General features: G+C 39.7%; 1 protein-coding gene across 6 annotated transcripts in view; it reads left to right on the forward strand.

The window, feature by feature from the left end:
- Positions 1 to 15,597, forward strand: part of OSBPL8 (oxysterol binding protein like 8) — a 159,271-nt gene that overhangs the window by 47,168 nt on the left and 96,506 nt on the right. For 5 of the 6 annotated variants that reach the window (XM_075274335.1, XM_075274333.1, XM_075274336.1 and 2 more), the window contains one exon: positions 14,396 to 14,432. The exons of the other annotated variant lie outside the window; for it this stretch is intronic. In XM_075274335.1, coding sequence (XP_075130436.1) covers positions 14,396 to 14,432 — 37 coding nt within the window. The remainder of the gene's footprint in view (positions 1 to 14,395; positions 14,433 to 15,597) is intronic. 6 annotated transcript variants of the gene reach the window in all.

Raw genomic sequence — 15,597 nt, forward strand, 5'->3', positions numbered from 1 at the left:
ATCTCTAGTGTTTATACAGCTAACAGCCTGGATATAATCTGAGCTCACATCCATGTGAGCACTTGTTGAAATGGACAGCATCTCGGCAACATTATCTCTGTCACATGAGGGGAGAGGAAGGGTTTGTGTAGACTGAAAATAGTACATAAGATTAAGTCTGGAAAATAGGAAGTTTGTTGGAGAGCGAGCTATGAAATAGTTCCCTAGCTCTTTTTACTCATGAGATGACATTTTGATCACTTCAGCTGACAGGAAAATACATGATGATGACTGCGGAGGACCCAGCTGTCTTCTCGCTCCTCCAAAACTGACTAGGCCTTTACTTGTGTAGGCCTGTATGCTTACAGGTGCCTGTCTTGACTGAATTTTGTCCGTCTTTTTGCATAAAATTTTAATTTCCACCGTCATATTGTATGTTCTGCAGTAAATGACTTGTATGATACTTAGGCTTTTTACCCCTTTTTGACTATTGCACCTAATAGATAGTATATGTAACACAGGGTATTGCTCTGTAGCTTTGGTCTGGCTGTATTTTACTTTGCGTAATATTTGTCAGCCAAGAATCATTAAATTTTCCATTTCCGAAAGGTTTCCTGTGGCGATAGCTTCCTTTTGTATGTTTTTTTTTGTGTGTTTATCCTGGGCGGAAATTGTCATTTTCTGAAATTAAATCAAACTGTGCATTTGACTGTAGTGTGTTACTGTCAGGTTTTAGGCTTTGTGGGCTATTTAGTGTAACCCCTGCTATGCTCATAAACCTGTTATATCCTTCACTAGACCCTGAAAGGTTTTTTTTTTTTTTTTATAGTTCTTAAAAAAAAAATATTTAACTTTAATATTCCTGTTCAACAACAGCTATGTGAAGTTCTTGGCCAGCTTTGGTGTTCATTGTATTCACAATCTTGCAGGTTTGTGAGCTAACTTCTTCAAACAACTCCTGCTGTGCAAAGCATCCAATACAGATATGCTTGGCCGTTATCCTTAAAGGGATCCTATCACCTGGAACCTGCAGTGCATATTATAGAGCAGAAGTAGCAGAGCAGATCGATACATAGTTTTGTCATTTATTCATTAAAATCTCTGCTCCAAAGTCAAAGGAGGTGTCCCTATCAGTACCTGACAGTTACTGCTGTATGCACAGTCATAGGGAGAAGCGGATCAGTAACCAATAGGACCAACTTCTTGACTTTATAGCAAAGAAAACAGAGTTTTTAATCAATATTATATAACTTATACAGAATCTTTTCATATAAATATCACTGTTCCCCTCCTGCTCTGACTGGTTGCCTGCAGATTTCTTGTGACCGGTTCTCTCTCAGGCTCTGTTCACATTTGTGTTTGGAGATTCCGCTCCCCTCTCTGCATGAAAAATGCGCAGAGAAAAGCGCAGCAAGCAGCACTTCTCTCAGAACGGAAACTCAAACGCAGATGTGAACCTAGCCTTCAATGTATCTGCAATTATGTGTTCTAAATATGTTTAGAACTTGCTCCGTGATTTGCTTTATTTACCCCCTGGTCTCGCTTTAACCATGACATCCCAAGGTGGCGTGTGTTATTTTAGGTCATTAGCGTTAAATTCATGACATCCCCTGCCAGAGCACCACTTTTTCATCTGTAGTTACTACCCAATGCTGCCTATCCCGATTGACAGGTCCTGATGTTTGGTGATTTGAGACGAAAAAAAAGGTGCTCTATAGAGGCATAGGCACCTAAAATGAATTTACATATGGGACTTTCAGAAACTTAACTATTGATGACCTATCCTTTTGAATTGGTGATCAGTATTAGGAAAGTGGGAGTTTTACACCCAGGACCCCACCGATCAACTGTTTGAAGCACTTCTACTTCACCGGCTAGTGACTTCGTGTTCATTGGCAATTGGGCATGTTTGTAGCTCAGTCTCATATAAGTGAATGTGGCTGAGCTGCAATGCCAAGGACAGCTGCTATATGGTGTACAGCGATGTACTTGTCAACTATGAAGAGCTTACAGTGCTTGTGCAAATGATGCAGTCTCTTCTTGTGGCGGATCAGTGGGAATACTGGGTGTCTGACCCCTCCCCCACCCGATCTGATATTGAAGACCTATCCTGGAAAAACCCTTAGAAGTGATTAATACCTGACCTAATTTCCAGGGATCCCATAAAATAGATTAGCCCAGGACTTCATTATAATAGAAGGTGTACAGCAAGGTAAAGTACTATAGATGGGCTCCTTGGAGACAGCCTCATAAGTTCTGTCTTTTAAAATGGAGACTATTACAGCTCAGGTTATGTTCTGACACTTTACAATGTGAAACATTTGATATACTTTAAAAGCTTCCATTTTAGTCACGTATGTTCTAATGTCCGAGTACAGTAAGAAAGCAATATTCCATCCTTGGTTTAGTGTCTCACCTGGTAATAGTTTAATGTGTTCCCAGCCATTGAGCCATGATGTGTTGTGCGGCTCGAGCTAATGTCTAACTGGAATACCAGTTGATGATTGAACAGTTGTCTATTCCACCTCTTATGGACACAACATTATTTCTTCCAGTGAAGACGCACGCTTTACATCATAATCCCTGCAGGTAAACTGTGTCGCCTTTCAGTATACGTTTCTCATCCGAATATGTGTATGCACTATAGAATGCGACCTGCATTCTGTGGATTTCTCTAGATAGAATGACAAATACTGTTTAACTGTGTGTGCAAATATCCTGTGAGATCTCAAGAGAAATTTCTAAGATGCGTATGTAACTGGGCCAAGCTAGCGATTTTTCACAACACATTGTGATAATGAGCTATATGGTATAACAGGGGACTTTAGATAATTCTAGAACATTAACTAGACCATATGTTCAGCACTGTTCTGTCTATAGCGCTGCTAAAAAAAAAAAATAAAAATAATAATGTTAACGTGGTTAATCATTTTCAAACCATTGTTGAGAGACGTATGTTATTGTAGACAATAACATCTCTGCTTGTTGTTGTTCATTCTGCTTACTTCCATTGGATAAAAATCAGTCCATAGTCATGTGATATACAGTCCAGTCCACTTCAATGGTTAAAAGGCAGAGGGTAAAAAAAAAATCTTCCCTGACCTAGGCCTTTACTTAGATGTTGGATTTTGCAATATTTCAGCCTAGACATTAAAGGGGTTGTCCACTTTCAGATGAATATTGAGAGATAAATGTTATGGTTTGTACAATAAAAAGATATACAATTTTCCAATATACTTTCTGTATCAATTCGTCCTGGTTTTCTAGATTTCGGCTTGCTGTCATTCATTCTGTTACTTCTAGTGGATAAAACTCTGACCATGGTCATGTGATTTACGGTCCATGGTCATGTGATTTATGGTCCATGGTCATGTGATGTACACACAGGTGCACAGCTCATTATAGTCACAGCACAATAATCACACATCTGCCTGGTAATCAGCTGTACACCTGTGTGCTCATCACATGACCATGGACTGTAAATCACATGACCATGGTCAGACATTTATCCACTAGAAGTAACAGAATGAATGACAGTAAGCCGAAATCTAGAAAACTGTGAGGAATTGATACAGAAAGTATATTGGAAAATTGTATATCCTTTCATTGTACAAACAATAACATTTGTTTCTCAATATTGGTCTGAAAGTGGCCAACCCCTTTAATTATGAGGTTGCACAGCACAATTCTCTATCCTGTCCAAGCTTTAACCTGCTATACACCAGCTCATAGTTTTATTAGCCTATCTGAGTAGTGTGCGGTTAGGTTACCTGTCAGTGGTTACATGCCATAGTGACCATGTTATATTTCAATGTTTTGGTTTTTTGTAATGCTTGTGTTATGCATAGGTAATCCACATTTCCATATAGTACTTTCTGATCCAGAGCACACTTGGTACAGATCTGCCCTCTGAAATTGTTCCCAACTTTAAAAACTGAGGCAAAGTATGTATGAAAGTTGTTCTATAACGCTGTCTAAGACCAATCTAAGACCGCTTTTTTGAGCCATTTTTTTTGTGTGGAAACCCCTTTAAAAAGACCAACATGTTGGACTTACATACATTGTCAAACCGATTTGGACATGGCTGTGTGCTGTACTGCATCACTAGACTGCAGCAAACCAGACCAGCAGATATCACGGAAGACGGTCAGCATTACACTTGAGCAGAGAGCCCATGTCATAGTCAATGCAATCTGCCACTGGGGTACCAAGTTTACATGTCAGCTGTCCTGACTTTGCTACTAACTGGATCCCAAAAGGAACAGGTTTATGTATACCCCAGACCAAAAAAGGCATACTTGGGGTGTTTCCAGGTGGGATCTACAGCTGGCGGTTATGCAAGAGTATTGGCGCTTCATTCACAAGGAGGCTTTAGGGCCTTTTAGTGCCCCGTTCTCCTCATTGCTGGGGGACCAGGGGATTGGACACTTGCCTCCAGTTCTGTGAATGGGGATAAGCATCCATAACAGCACAATGCCTTTAAATGTTACACCTGAGAGTGTATTTTATTTACTATTTTTATGCTTCAAGGCTTTATTACGGTATTTGTGCACACTGTTGTAGGAATAGTGAGCGTTCTTTACATATGTACTACACTTTTGTATAGATGTTGCTACCATGGCCTTAGCTTTTTAGAAATGAATTATTACTTGCAATGGTGTATTTATTGTTGGTGCACAGGCATTCACAGATGAATTGTTAGATTGCATAACCTGTTGCATACACTGTTCCCTTGTATTGTGAACTTGCACAAGGTGACCATCAGTTTCAGATTGTGCTTATTCTTTTCATTCTTGGCCAAACATTGAATGTTGTTTGGCCTCGATCTTATTATCAAGCACCCTCATATTTCTAGGACTGCTTATCATAAATCATGCTTTGTTACTAAGCAACCTGAGTTTGGTTTCTTTGTAATAAAAACTCTAATATATTCTCTTTTGATGTTTACATTGACTAACTTGCTGTAATGCCTAACTCTTCAGTAGCCCAGTGAGAAATGCCGCAGAACAGTTTTACAAGGCATTTCAAAGCAAAACTATACATATTTTGAGTGTATTTAAATAAATAAATAAAAAGTTTTCTTTTATAATTATGGTCTGTGGACAAGAAGAAATCACAACACCCAATTTCTGCAGTGCATAGTCTGGTGTCCGCTGGACTAGCAATTTACAACTGATTTGTTCAGGTTTTTCTTAGTACAGCTGCAGCAGTGAACTCCAAATGGATGCTTGGAAACACCAGTCTTAATTTTCTCGGGTCTTGCAGGGAATGGTGGGTGTCTAGAGTTAGCTGAAGGTCCATGGCCTCATTGGCATTAGTGAGCGACTGTAGCAGTAGAACAAAACACCATCTGCATAAAAGCAATCAGTCTCCATAAAACGGAGATCAGGTTTTCACAGTGTATCTTCAATGGGGTGTCCTTGCAGTTGTGCTGTGAAAGCAGGAAGGTCACACAATAAGTGGACTGTAGGGTCTCCATGACTAATTCTGTCATGTTTGTGGTCTTAGCTACAGGTCCCAGAGGAGAGTGTTGGTCTGGAGTGGTTTAGATTCTGCATTTTTATAAGCTCAAAGTAGAGCTGTGTTTTTTAATCCTTTCAAGCCTTGGACCACCTTGTGAAAACTATGATGCCTGGGAGCAAGATCTGTCACATGACAATCTTAATTGGGGAAGAAAATACTTCTGCTTGTGGGGTCACCTGTGGCAGACATACTCTAAAAGTTGAGGGTCTTTCTGGTTCCGACAAGTCTTCTTACAAGAGATGCAGTGTGGTGGGCGGATTGTCAGACGAGCTACACAAGTTGGTTGGAGATGATATTTTTACAGTAGTTCTAAGCCTAGTGTATATTCTTACTTGGCTCTTATCTCACGTCTTTAAACCACATACAGTAGCTCTAATACTAATATTACCATGACTCTGTTTGAGTGAAGAATTTCTTTCTACTAAAAATAAACAGGAAGTGTAAGGCTCACCTCTGTGGTTTCCACCTAGTCTCCAGATATTGCTGTTTGAGGTTTTTTCCTGGGGTAGACCATTGATTGGGTAATCTACGGATATCTTCTCTAGTGACTGAGTCATCGATTGGGACACTTTGTATGTTGTGTTTATTGAACTAGTAGCCCTCCGAGAGATGCCAGTTCTGTAATGTGGCTCCTTGTTTCTAAGAGAAGTTATTACATATCCAAGTCTAATAATAGATTGTATTAGGAGGGGAGGAAACTGATTAATAAAAATCTGAATGGTGGTAAGGTACTTACGGTACATCAGTTTGCATCCACATGCCAACAATATATTTAGGCTTTGTAATCTTTCTATTGGTGTGCAAGGATTCTTTGTAGCTTTTCCTGTGCTCAAGGCTCAGTGTAATAACAGTCAGGGCAGAGTTAACCAGGTCAATGACTTCTATAGAGCACATATGCCACACAACAAATACATGTACTGTTACAGAAGGCAAATATATACAGTTTACCAGCTTGTGGTCTAAGCTAGACCTCACCTAAGACTGGGTTTACATTGTATGTGTGTTTTTTTTGTTTTTGTTTTAAGACCACCATGCAGTTTTAATTGCCTATTACATTTCCCTATACATTTCACCTGTATGGTAATGGACATGGCCATTAAATTGGAAAACTCTGATAAATTGGCACAGTAGATATATGTTACTCATAACTGCAGTTAAAAACCACATGCAGTTCATAAAGAGGACCTTTCATGGATTTGGGCACAGGCAGTTCTATATACTGCTGGAAAGCCAACAGTGCGCTGAATTCAGCGCACTGTCGGCTTTCCCCATCTGTGCCCCAGATAAAGAGCTATCGGTCCTGGGACCGTAGCTCTTTACAGTCAGAAGGGCGTTCCTGACAGTCTGTCAGGAACGTCCTTCTTCACAGCAGTGCCAATAGCGCTGTACAGTGTGAGCGGGGAGGAACGCCCCCTCCCTTCCTGATAATACTAGTCTATGGACGAGCACTGTGAGCAGAGGGAGGGGGCGTTCCTTCCCGCTCACACTGTACAGCACTATTGGCGCTGCTGTGAAGGACGTACCTGACTGATTGTCAGGAACGCCTTTCTGACTGTAAAGAGCTACGGTACCGGGAACGATAGCTCTTTACCTGGGACACAGATCGGGAAAGCTGACAGTGCGCTGAATTCAGCGCACTGTCAGCTTTCCTGCAGTATATACAACTGCCTGTTCCCAAATCCTTGAAAGGTCCTCTTTAAGTGAAAAAAATAAAGTAATAAAAAAAATGTTGTATTGAGCTAAGGCCCCAGGTAGTGAGCCGTAGTCAAAGAACACTTAGGAAAAGCATCCCATTTTTTTTTTCTGCCGCTTTTTCACAGAATGTCTGCAGTGTTTTCTTCTGCAGACTTTCTACCTCTATTATACCTACACAGAAACAGTCAGCGTTTCCAAAGGTATAATTGACATGCTGCAATTTACAATGATGCTAGAGTTTTTGAACTCGCTGCATTTTCACTGCAGATTTTTATGTGTGGATGGAATAAGCCAGAATCCTATTCACTTTGCAAATACTGGTAAATGTAGCAAGTCCAAACACTGCATACACAACATGGAACCCTGGTCTACTCTTAACCAATACAACATCCCTTGTATTGGATGTTGCTTTATCTGCATTCAGTCCCTAGACTGTCAGTGCTTTCACTTTTTAGTAAGTGAAACTCAAATTAATTTCTGCTTTTATATCATTGCTGTGTTTATGGATTTCTGTTCAGTCAGTAATGATACTGAAGAACTTCCTGCAGGTTTTAATATCAGTAATGAGTGGTATATATTACTATACATCTTGCCTGCATGATACTGAAAAGCTCTGGTGTACAAGTTATTAGCGTGCAGGTGAGATACATAGTAACACATGCTACTCCTGTGCTATAATCATACAGTTCTTCAGAAAAAGATGCTGCAACTTTACTAAGAAGTGAAATCAGCAGCGGCCTGGGAACTGCATCAAATACACAAAAATACAAATACACACACATGCATTGACTTTTCTCCTGCATCATTGTTTGAGTATTTGCTACATTTTCCTCTACTAAATATATAAGGTAGATGCTTGTGATACTTCAGCTAAAATTAACATGCTACATTTACTTGAATACGCTTTTCTGCAACTTTTTTAACCGCCTTCCCGCCCACCCCACAATGTGTGGATGAGAATAAACCAAATTTCATTCACTTTGCAGGTACTATAATATGCAGTATTACTGACTTCCTAGAAATCTGGTTCTGCAGTGAAAATGGTCCTGTGTTTATTTTATTTAGTTCATTGCTTTTAGTATCTAATTGCATATTTTGTGAATTTGAGACTTGGGCTTGTTTTATATGTAGTTATAGGTGAGCCATATAACTTTCATACTTTTCTTAATCTTCAAAGGAGGAACATTCCTTACTTCTGCGCCATACCAAGTAACCAGTATTACTGGCTTTGAATTAGAACACAGAGTGGCAACAAAAAGCCCTAAAGACAGTGGAAAAAAAACCCAAAAAAACATTACTTGTCATGTAACATAGATCACTTACGGTAATTATAATCTGTCCACTGTAGAGAAAATACATTCCTATTCCCTGACAAAGCTGTATTGCACTATATATAGTGATTCCTTGGAGTTGGCAATGAAAATAAACAAAATTGAAATTTTCCTAATGATACTGATTTCACAGTTTAAAGGGGCACGCCGGTGATAGTAAAACCTACTCAATGTCATTCCTTTTCCTGCTGTCTCCTTCAGTAAGTCACATGATCACAGCGTGACTTCACATGATCAGAACTGTAGAGTTTGAGTCATGGGGTCACAGTCAGGGCCAGTTTTCAGTGGAGTCTAACTCCAGTTTCCAAATAATTCATGATACTATGTTATGCAATTAATATTGTATAACTGATCAGATGAATAGTTTGACTTATTATAAAATTAAATAAGCAACAATCACTAATCTTAAAGGGGTATTCCCAGCTCGCATACTCAGCAGTCTTTACTGCTGTAAAATCTTCTTTCTTCCTGGTTTCTTGCATCATTTGGTGGGCAGGGTTTCACATGCAACCTGCTGTTTAGCTCCACCCACAAATTTGCGAGTAGCTCCGCCCACCCATATTGGACTATGAAGTACAGGCAGCAGCAACTCCATTCTGTGTTACATACAGAGACTGCCTGTCTGCCATAATGAACACAACTGAATTAGCTAGCCTGATAACTGAGAGAACAGAAGAAATGAAAGCAGCTCCTCTCCCCTATCTGATAGCAGGGAGCTAGGTCACGTGGTGTAGACACAGGAATAGCTAGATACACAGGCTCGCTCCCTGCACTTAGCCCCTCCTCCCTCCCCCCTGAGAGCAGCAGATACATCACTTGACTCATGAGCAGCTAAGTCAGGGCTGTGGCCACAAAGAATTGAATAAAGTAAGATAGTGGACAAACAAAGCAGTTTTGCTGAAGCAGTGTATTTAGGAAAAGTCTTAAATCCACAGTAACAAGCAGTATAGATAGGATTCTTGTGATGGGACAACCCCTTTAAGCTTTAGGCCAGCCATTTCTGAAGGAGTTAGTCTAAGTCAGGCTGAGGTGGTGGTTTGGCATAAAACCCTCGAGCCCTATTTCCTACCATGGGTTCCTGTGTAAACAGGAGGTCTCTTTCTGCCAGTGATGTTGGAGAAAGGGCCAGCCTTTTATCTTAATCATGGGAGTTGGCACTTGCATGCTTTTTTTTTTTTTTTTTTTTTTCCTCTCTCCCCTCTTATCACATTTACTACTCTGGAACCTACAAACCACATCCCTAAAAAAAAATTAACCTCACCCTTTCAGTAGACAATCCCACCCCTTTTCACCTGCTACTGGTTTTTTACAGAGCTCAGGACGAAAGATCAAAGGGGCTCTATCGCTGGGAAAAGTCATTTTTAACTAATCACATTCTTGCATAGCCTTTAGAAAGTCTATTCCACACCTACCTTTAGCATGTAGCTTGCCTCAGTGGTTTCTGAATAAGTTTGTTTTTATTCATGTGCTAATGAGCTTCCAGCCAGCACAGGAAGTTCCCAGCAGCCTCATCTCTGCTATTATCTCCTATGTGTGTGTGCAAACAGGAAGCTGAGTCATCATCATCATCAGCAGCCTCCCATAGGAAACAACAGCAAAGGTGGGCACGATGCATCGTCTAATTAGCATATGAATAAAACGGACTTATTCAGAAACCACTGAGGCAAATTACATACTTAAGGTAGGAGTGAAATAGCCTTTCTAAAGGCTATACAAGCATGTGATTAGTTAAAAATGACTTTTTCCAATGATAGAGCCCCTTTAAATAGAAAGCATTTTGGGAACTGAAAGTCAGCTCAGTTACGTGAGTGGAGCCAAAAGATCAATCTTCCTGAGAGAACCTGAAATTCCCATCTTTACTCTCTGCGGCCTGCAGATACTATTTAGAGGTACCATGTGAACTCGTATTCATTAAAGTCTCACCCCTGTTCTTCTGCCCTACCTCTTTTGTTAAAAGGTTTCCCCTGCACGCGCGCGCGCGCGCACACACACACACACGGTATATAATCTCAAAAACATTGCCACGCACCCATATGTTCAGCAGTGGTGTTGCCCTTGGAGATGTTCAGGATTAGTAATTTACATAAAATGAATGAAAGCATGTCAAAGCTTATAAGATCCACAGAAGTCCACATTGGCAACATGACACAGGAATAGTGGCAGCCGCCTACATGATTCAGCAAATGTCATGTGTGTCCTTAATTGTGTCAACATACTCCTCTGTCAGGGCACCATGCCACCATTATCTCACCAAATGCTATGAGCAGAAGTTGGCGCAGCTTTCAAAACCTGTAGGGACATCATCCTTCCCCCCTGTAAGGTTCTGGCAGGTAATAGTATGAGCCCTATACACTTTCTTTTTTTTTTTCTTTCTTTTTCTTCTTTCTTTCAGAAATGGGAACTAGACATGGGTACAGGTACAATAATCATGGGTGACTGCATCAGCAATATCAGATTCACTACTTCAGTGACTACCTTGCATATCCAAAATGGAAGGGGAAACAATCAAATGGTTTTAAATACCACATATGTGCCATATGGATGCCAGAGGAGTATTCTTTAGGCATACAACATTGTAGGTGTATACTGTATTATAGTTTACTGTGACATATACCATTGAAGTCACAAGCTGTCATAATGTGCTTGACATATCACTGCAACCAGTGTATTCTTTTGCATATGCTTCTGCTGGACCTTACAAACACTAGTTGTCCTGTGCCTAATCTCACAAAGGCCCCTATGTTCACTATCTTGATGCACTTTAGAGGCCTTGTCAGAGACTGAGCCTGATAGCTTGCTTTAGCAACCCCTGCCACAACGATATAGTACAATGAAATGCATATGTATTGCTTTAGCAGTAATCAAGCTCCCTTGTGGTAAAGTAGAGGGTACTTGGAAAAAGTAAATAGATTATTTTCAAAAATACAGTTTTTAATAAAGAAAATAAAATTGTAAACAGTAAAAATCCAACAAATATTGGGTATTGCTATAAAGGTGCAGAGCCATGAAATACGTTTTAAATGTTACATATGCACTGTAATCAGTATGCACAGTAAATTTATTGTGAAATTCCAGGTGTGTGGTTTTTTTTTTTTTTTTTTTTTTTTTAATTTAAATTCCTCCCCATAAAGAGAGACGTTAACTTAAACTCAATATGCAAAAAAACCCCCTTCAAATAGCAAGCACTGGGGGCGACTCCGTTGCTCGAAACTGTTACGCTGCACACTGCTGTGATATGCGATTGCAAATGTGAGAACACAGGGCCAGGCAAGAATTTAGTACATCTCTCTGGCCCTGTCACTCAAGAAGGGAGGGGAGAGGAGGGAGCAGTAGGACATTGTTGGGTGTATAAGAACAATTTATGGCCAGCGCTTTTGACAGCTCTGAAATAGGGGCTCCTAATGGCCTTAATCGTACATTTATATCTAATCTATAGTTTTAGAGCTTTATTTAGAGTAACTTGGACCATATATATATATATATATATATATATATATATATATATATATATATATAATTATTATTATTATTATTATTATTATTTAGTTCAAGCTTTGCTATGACAATTCGAACACTAGCACAATTCATCATAATGGATCAGACATCAGACCTGGATATTTCTATGCCAGATCACTGACATGTCTTCCTCTTTGAGTCTCAGCTCCATCAGAATTGGAGGCAAATTGATTCCAGATGTAATGCTTGATGTTTCCCCATGGGAGATCAGGTCTATTTCTGTATTAAAACCGAGCAGTTTACTAACCTTTCCTTTTTGGGAAAAAATATTTGCTAGATTCCAGGGCCTCTGCATAAATAAGGGTTTATCAGTCTATGCAAGCTGTGGGCCGATTGTCTATTAAAAAAACAAAACAAAACAAAAAACGTAATGGAACATGACATCTAATTTAGAATAATTCTGATATGTGTTAAAGCTTGAGGCTTACTGTAAAGTTGCAAGTTCTTAGTATTGCTGTGGCTGTATTTCATTAAAGGATTTTGCCAAGATTAAAAAAACAAACAAAAACAATTAAAAACACCCTGTAAATGCCATAAAAAAATCCACTTTTCCTGTTTGACCGGCAGTCCACCATTATATTTGTCCCCACTCCTTGCCTCTGTTTACAGGCATATGACATTTGATCAGTACAGCCAGTCAGACGTCATACGGCCAGTTACTGGCATTATGGTTATATGTAGAGAGCCATGATGCCAATGATGGTGCTTCACATCAGCAGCATGTGTCATATGTATGTAAGCCGAGACCAGGGATAGGCATTTAACATTTCTTTTCAAGCCACTCCTGACTGTGGCTCAAAAAACTGCAGCAAACTCTGCAACAAAAACGCAGTGTTTCTGCAATGTGGGGCCTCAGCCTTAAAGGGGTATTCCCACGTCGAATACTCACTAGTCTTCACTGCTGTAAAATCTTCATTCTTCCTGGTTTCTTGTATCATTTGGTGGACGGGGTGTCACACGCAACCTGCCGTTTAGCTCCGCCCCCAAATTAGCGTGTAGCCCCACCCACCGCATAATGTGATCCTATGGGGCGGCTGAAGGGCCTGTGATGTAATCAAAGGTCCTTAAACACTATATGCACAATATTGGACTATGAAGTACAGGCAGGAGCCACTCCATTCTGTGTTACATACAGAGACTAAGGGGAGGGGTTAATTTTAATGAGTGGGATATAAAACATGTGATATAGAAAACCCTCAGTATGCCATGACGAAGGAACCAGTAACGTTCCGAAACGCGTAGCATCAAAAGTCAGCTCCATGCACGTGTACCTGCCACCTCAGTATGCTGAATTAAATATTTTAGATGAAAAAATAAAAGCTACATTTTAAGGATTCTTGGTGACGCTGGATTCATTCCGAATTTTGTGGTACATACAGAGACTGCCTGTCTCTGCCATAATGAACACAATTGAATTAGCTAGCCTGATAACTGGGAGAATAGAAGACTTTCAGAAATGATAGCAGCTCCTCTCCCCTATCTGAGAGCAGGGAACTAGGTCACGTGGTGCAGACACAGGAATAGCTAGATACACAGGCTCGCTCCAGTACACTTAGCCCCTCCTCCCTCCCCCCTGAGAGCAGCAGATACATCACTTGACTTTTGAGCAGATAAGTCAAGGGCTGTGTCAACAATGAATTGAATAAAGTAAGATCATGGACAAACAAAGCAGTTTTGCTGAAGCAGTGTATTTAGGAAAAGTCTTAAATTCACATTAACAAGCAGTATAGATAGGATCCTTGTGATAGGACAACCCCTTTAACAAATTTGACTCATTTTTAAAGGTTATTTTTGTGAAGGCAGCTGTTTCAGGTTGTGTTCAGTGTGCTAAAATAAGATATCTCTGGCATGTACGTTAAGATTTCTAGTAATTGTGGCCCTTCAATGAAAAATGGATATGCTTGCAGTACAATAAATATTTGCTGTATGTAATGGCTTTCTATATATCATATTAATTTAAACAGGCCTTCTGCATTGTGCCACGTAATAAACCAGAGCCCGAATTTTCCTTGACCTGTCAGAATGAAAATATATGCCTTCTAGTCTGAGTTTCTTCCATTAGCGAAAATACTATTTCAACCTTTTTGGCGATAAAGAGCTTTTATAGCACATTGATCTTTGCGTTCAACTTGTATTGCCTTAGGCATTAACTCATAAACGCATGCGACATGCACAGTATAATGTATGTTTAACCCAATGCCGTAGTGTGCTTTATATGTCTTGAGCACGAACTAACACTGTCTTTCCTTTCTTCCTTGCTCTTTCCTCCTGATGTTGCTGTGTATATCATCATGCTTACCCTTGATGCTGGAATACTTCTGTGGTTCCCCCTGACACCGCCTCCCAAACAGCATCAGTGTGAGGGCAAAGACACTCATGGATCAGCACGTAAGTGACTACACATTTATTTTATTTATTTATTTAGTTATCTACATAGGCATTTCAGTAATACAATATAACCATCTGCAAATAAAGCTTGCTTATAAATATCCTTTAGCTTTCCGCTTTGATTCAGTAAAACTTTTGTTTGTGAACCTCCAAGGTAAAGTTTGTGCAGTGGAGCTTTGCGTGCTTTGCAGTAAAAAAAAAATAAAAAATTTATATATATATATATATATATATATATATATATATATATATATGTGACAAATTGACAAATGTCAACCCCTTAATATGGTGGTCATATTTGCGCCGCTGCTCCCTTTTTTTTTTTTTTTTTGCGTGACTAAAGAGCCCTGAATATCCGAATTTGTGTCTGTGCAAAAACCCTCCAAAAAACAGTTTCACCATGGAAAGGCTGCATACGGACACTGGCGTTTTTTCCGGGGATTAGAACGAAAACCCAAAGGGCGGGCAGCAGATGCTAGTGTGAACTCCGCATAACCCTTTAACTGTAACGGTTTTCACTTAGGAGAAAGCAGCAATTTTCTTCAATACTGTACATGTGGTTTTGCAGGTTGGTGTGAGGCCAGTAATAAGGGAAAAGCCATAATCAAGAGGTGAAACCACCAATAACCCCGTCTTGGGGAGCAGCTATAGCACCACATAAGGCATGGTGTGGCAGAAAAAGACTTCACTTCAGACATACACCTTTGAAAAAGAAATAATGTAGAAATTTCAGTGTTTACAATCTACCCTTGCATGTATGAAGCATATACAGTATATAAAACATCTTTGCTGCTGAAAATTTCTGACTCTTTAAGTGATCTAAAATAATCTCCCAAGTGTCCAGGAATATTTTGTAGAATTTCTGGAATGTTACCGTTTCTGCACCTTGTAAGTGTCACTGGTGTTATAATTAGTTTATAAATGTATGTACAGTGTTCCCCTATTTGTATCCTACCTATTTGGCAGTCTGACAGTATGTGGCATGTCTTAGTCCAGTAGAACGGTTTGTTTATTGGATCTTACATGACGTCATTTGAGATTTTCAGCGGTTTGAATTTCTTAGTGATGCCCCTGTGATGTCTTTAATAGTAGAATTGATGTTTGGTTTTTCTTGATGCGGCACAAGGCGTGGTGTCATTGTACAATGTTTTGTTCTGATTGTTAC

The sequence above is a fragment of the Leptodactylus fuscus genome, chromosome 5, assembly GCF_031893055.1.
Source record: "Leptodactylus fuscus isolate aLepFus1 chromosome 5, aLepFus1.hap2, whole genome shotgun sequence".
NCBI classification, from domain to species: domain Eukaryota; kingdom Metazoa; phylum Chordata; class Amphibia; order Anura; family Leptodactylidae; genus Leptodactylus; species Leptodactylus fuscus.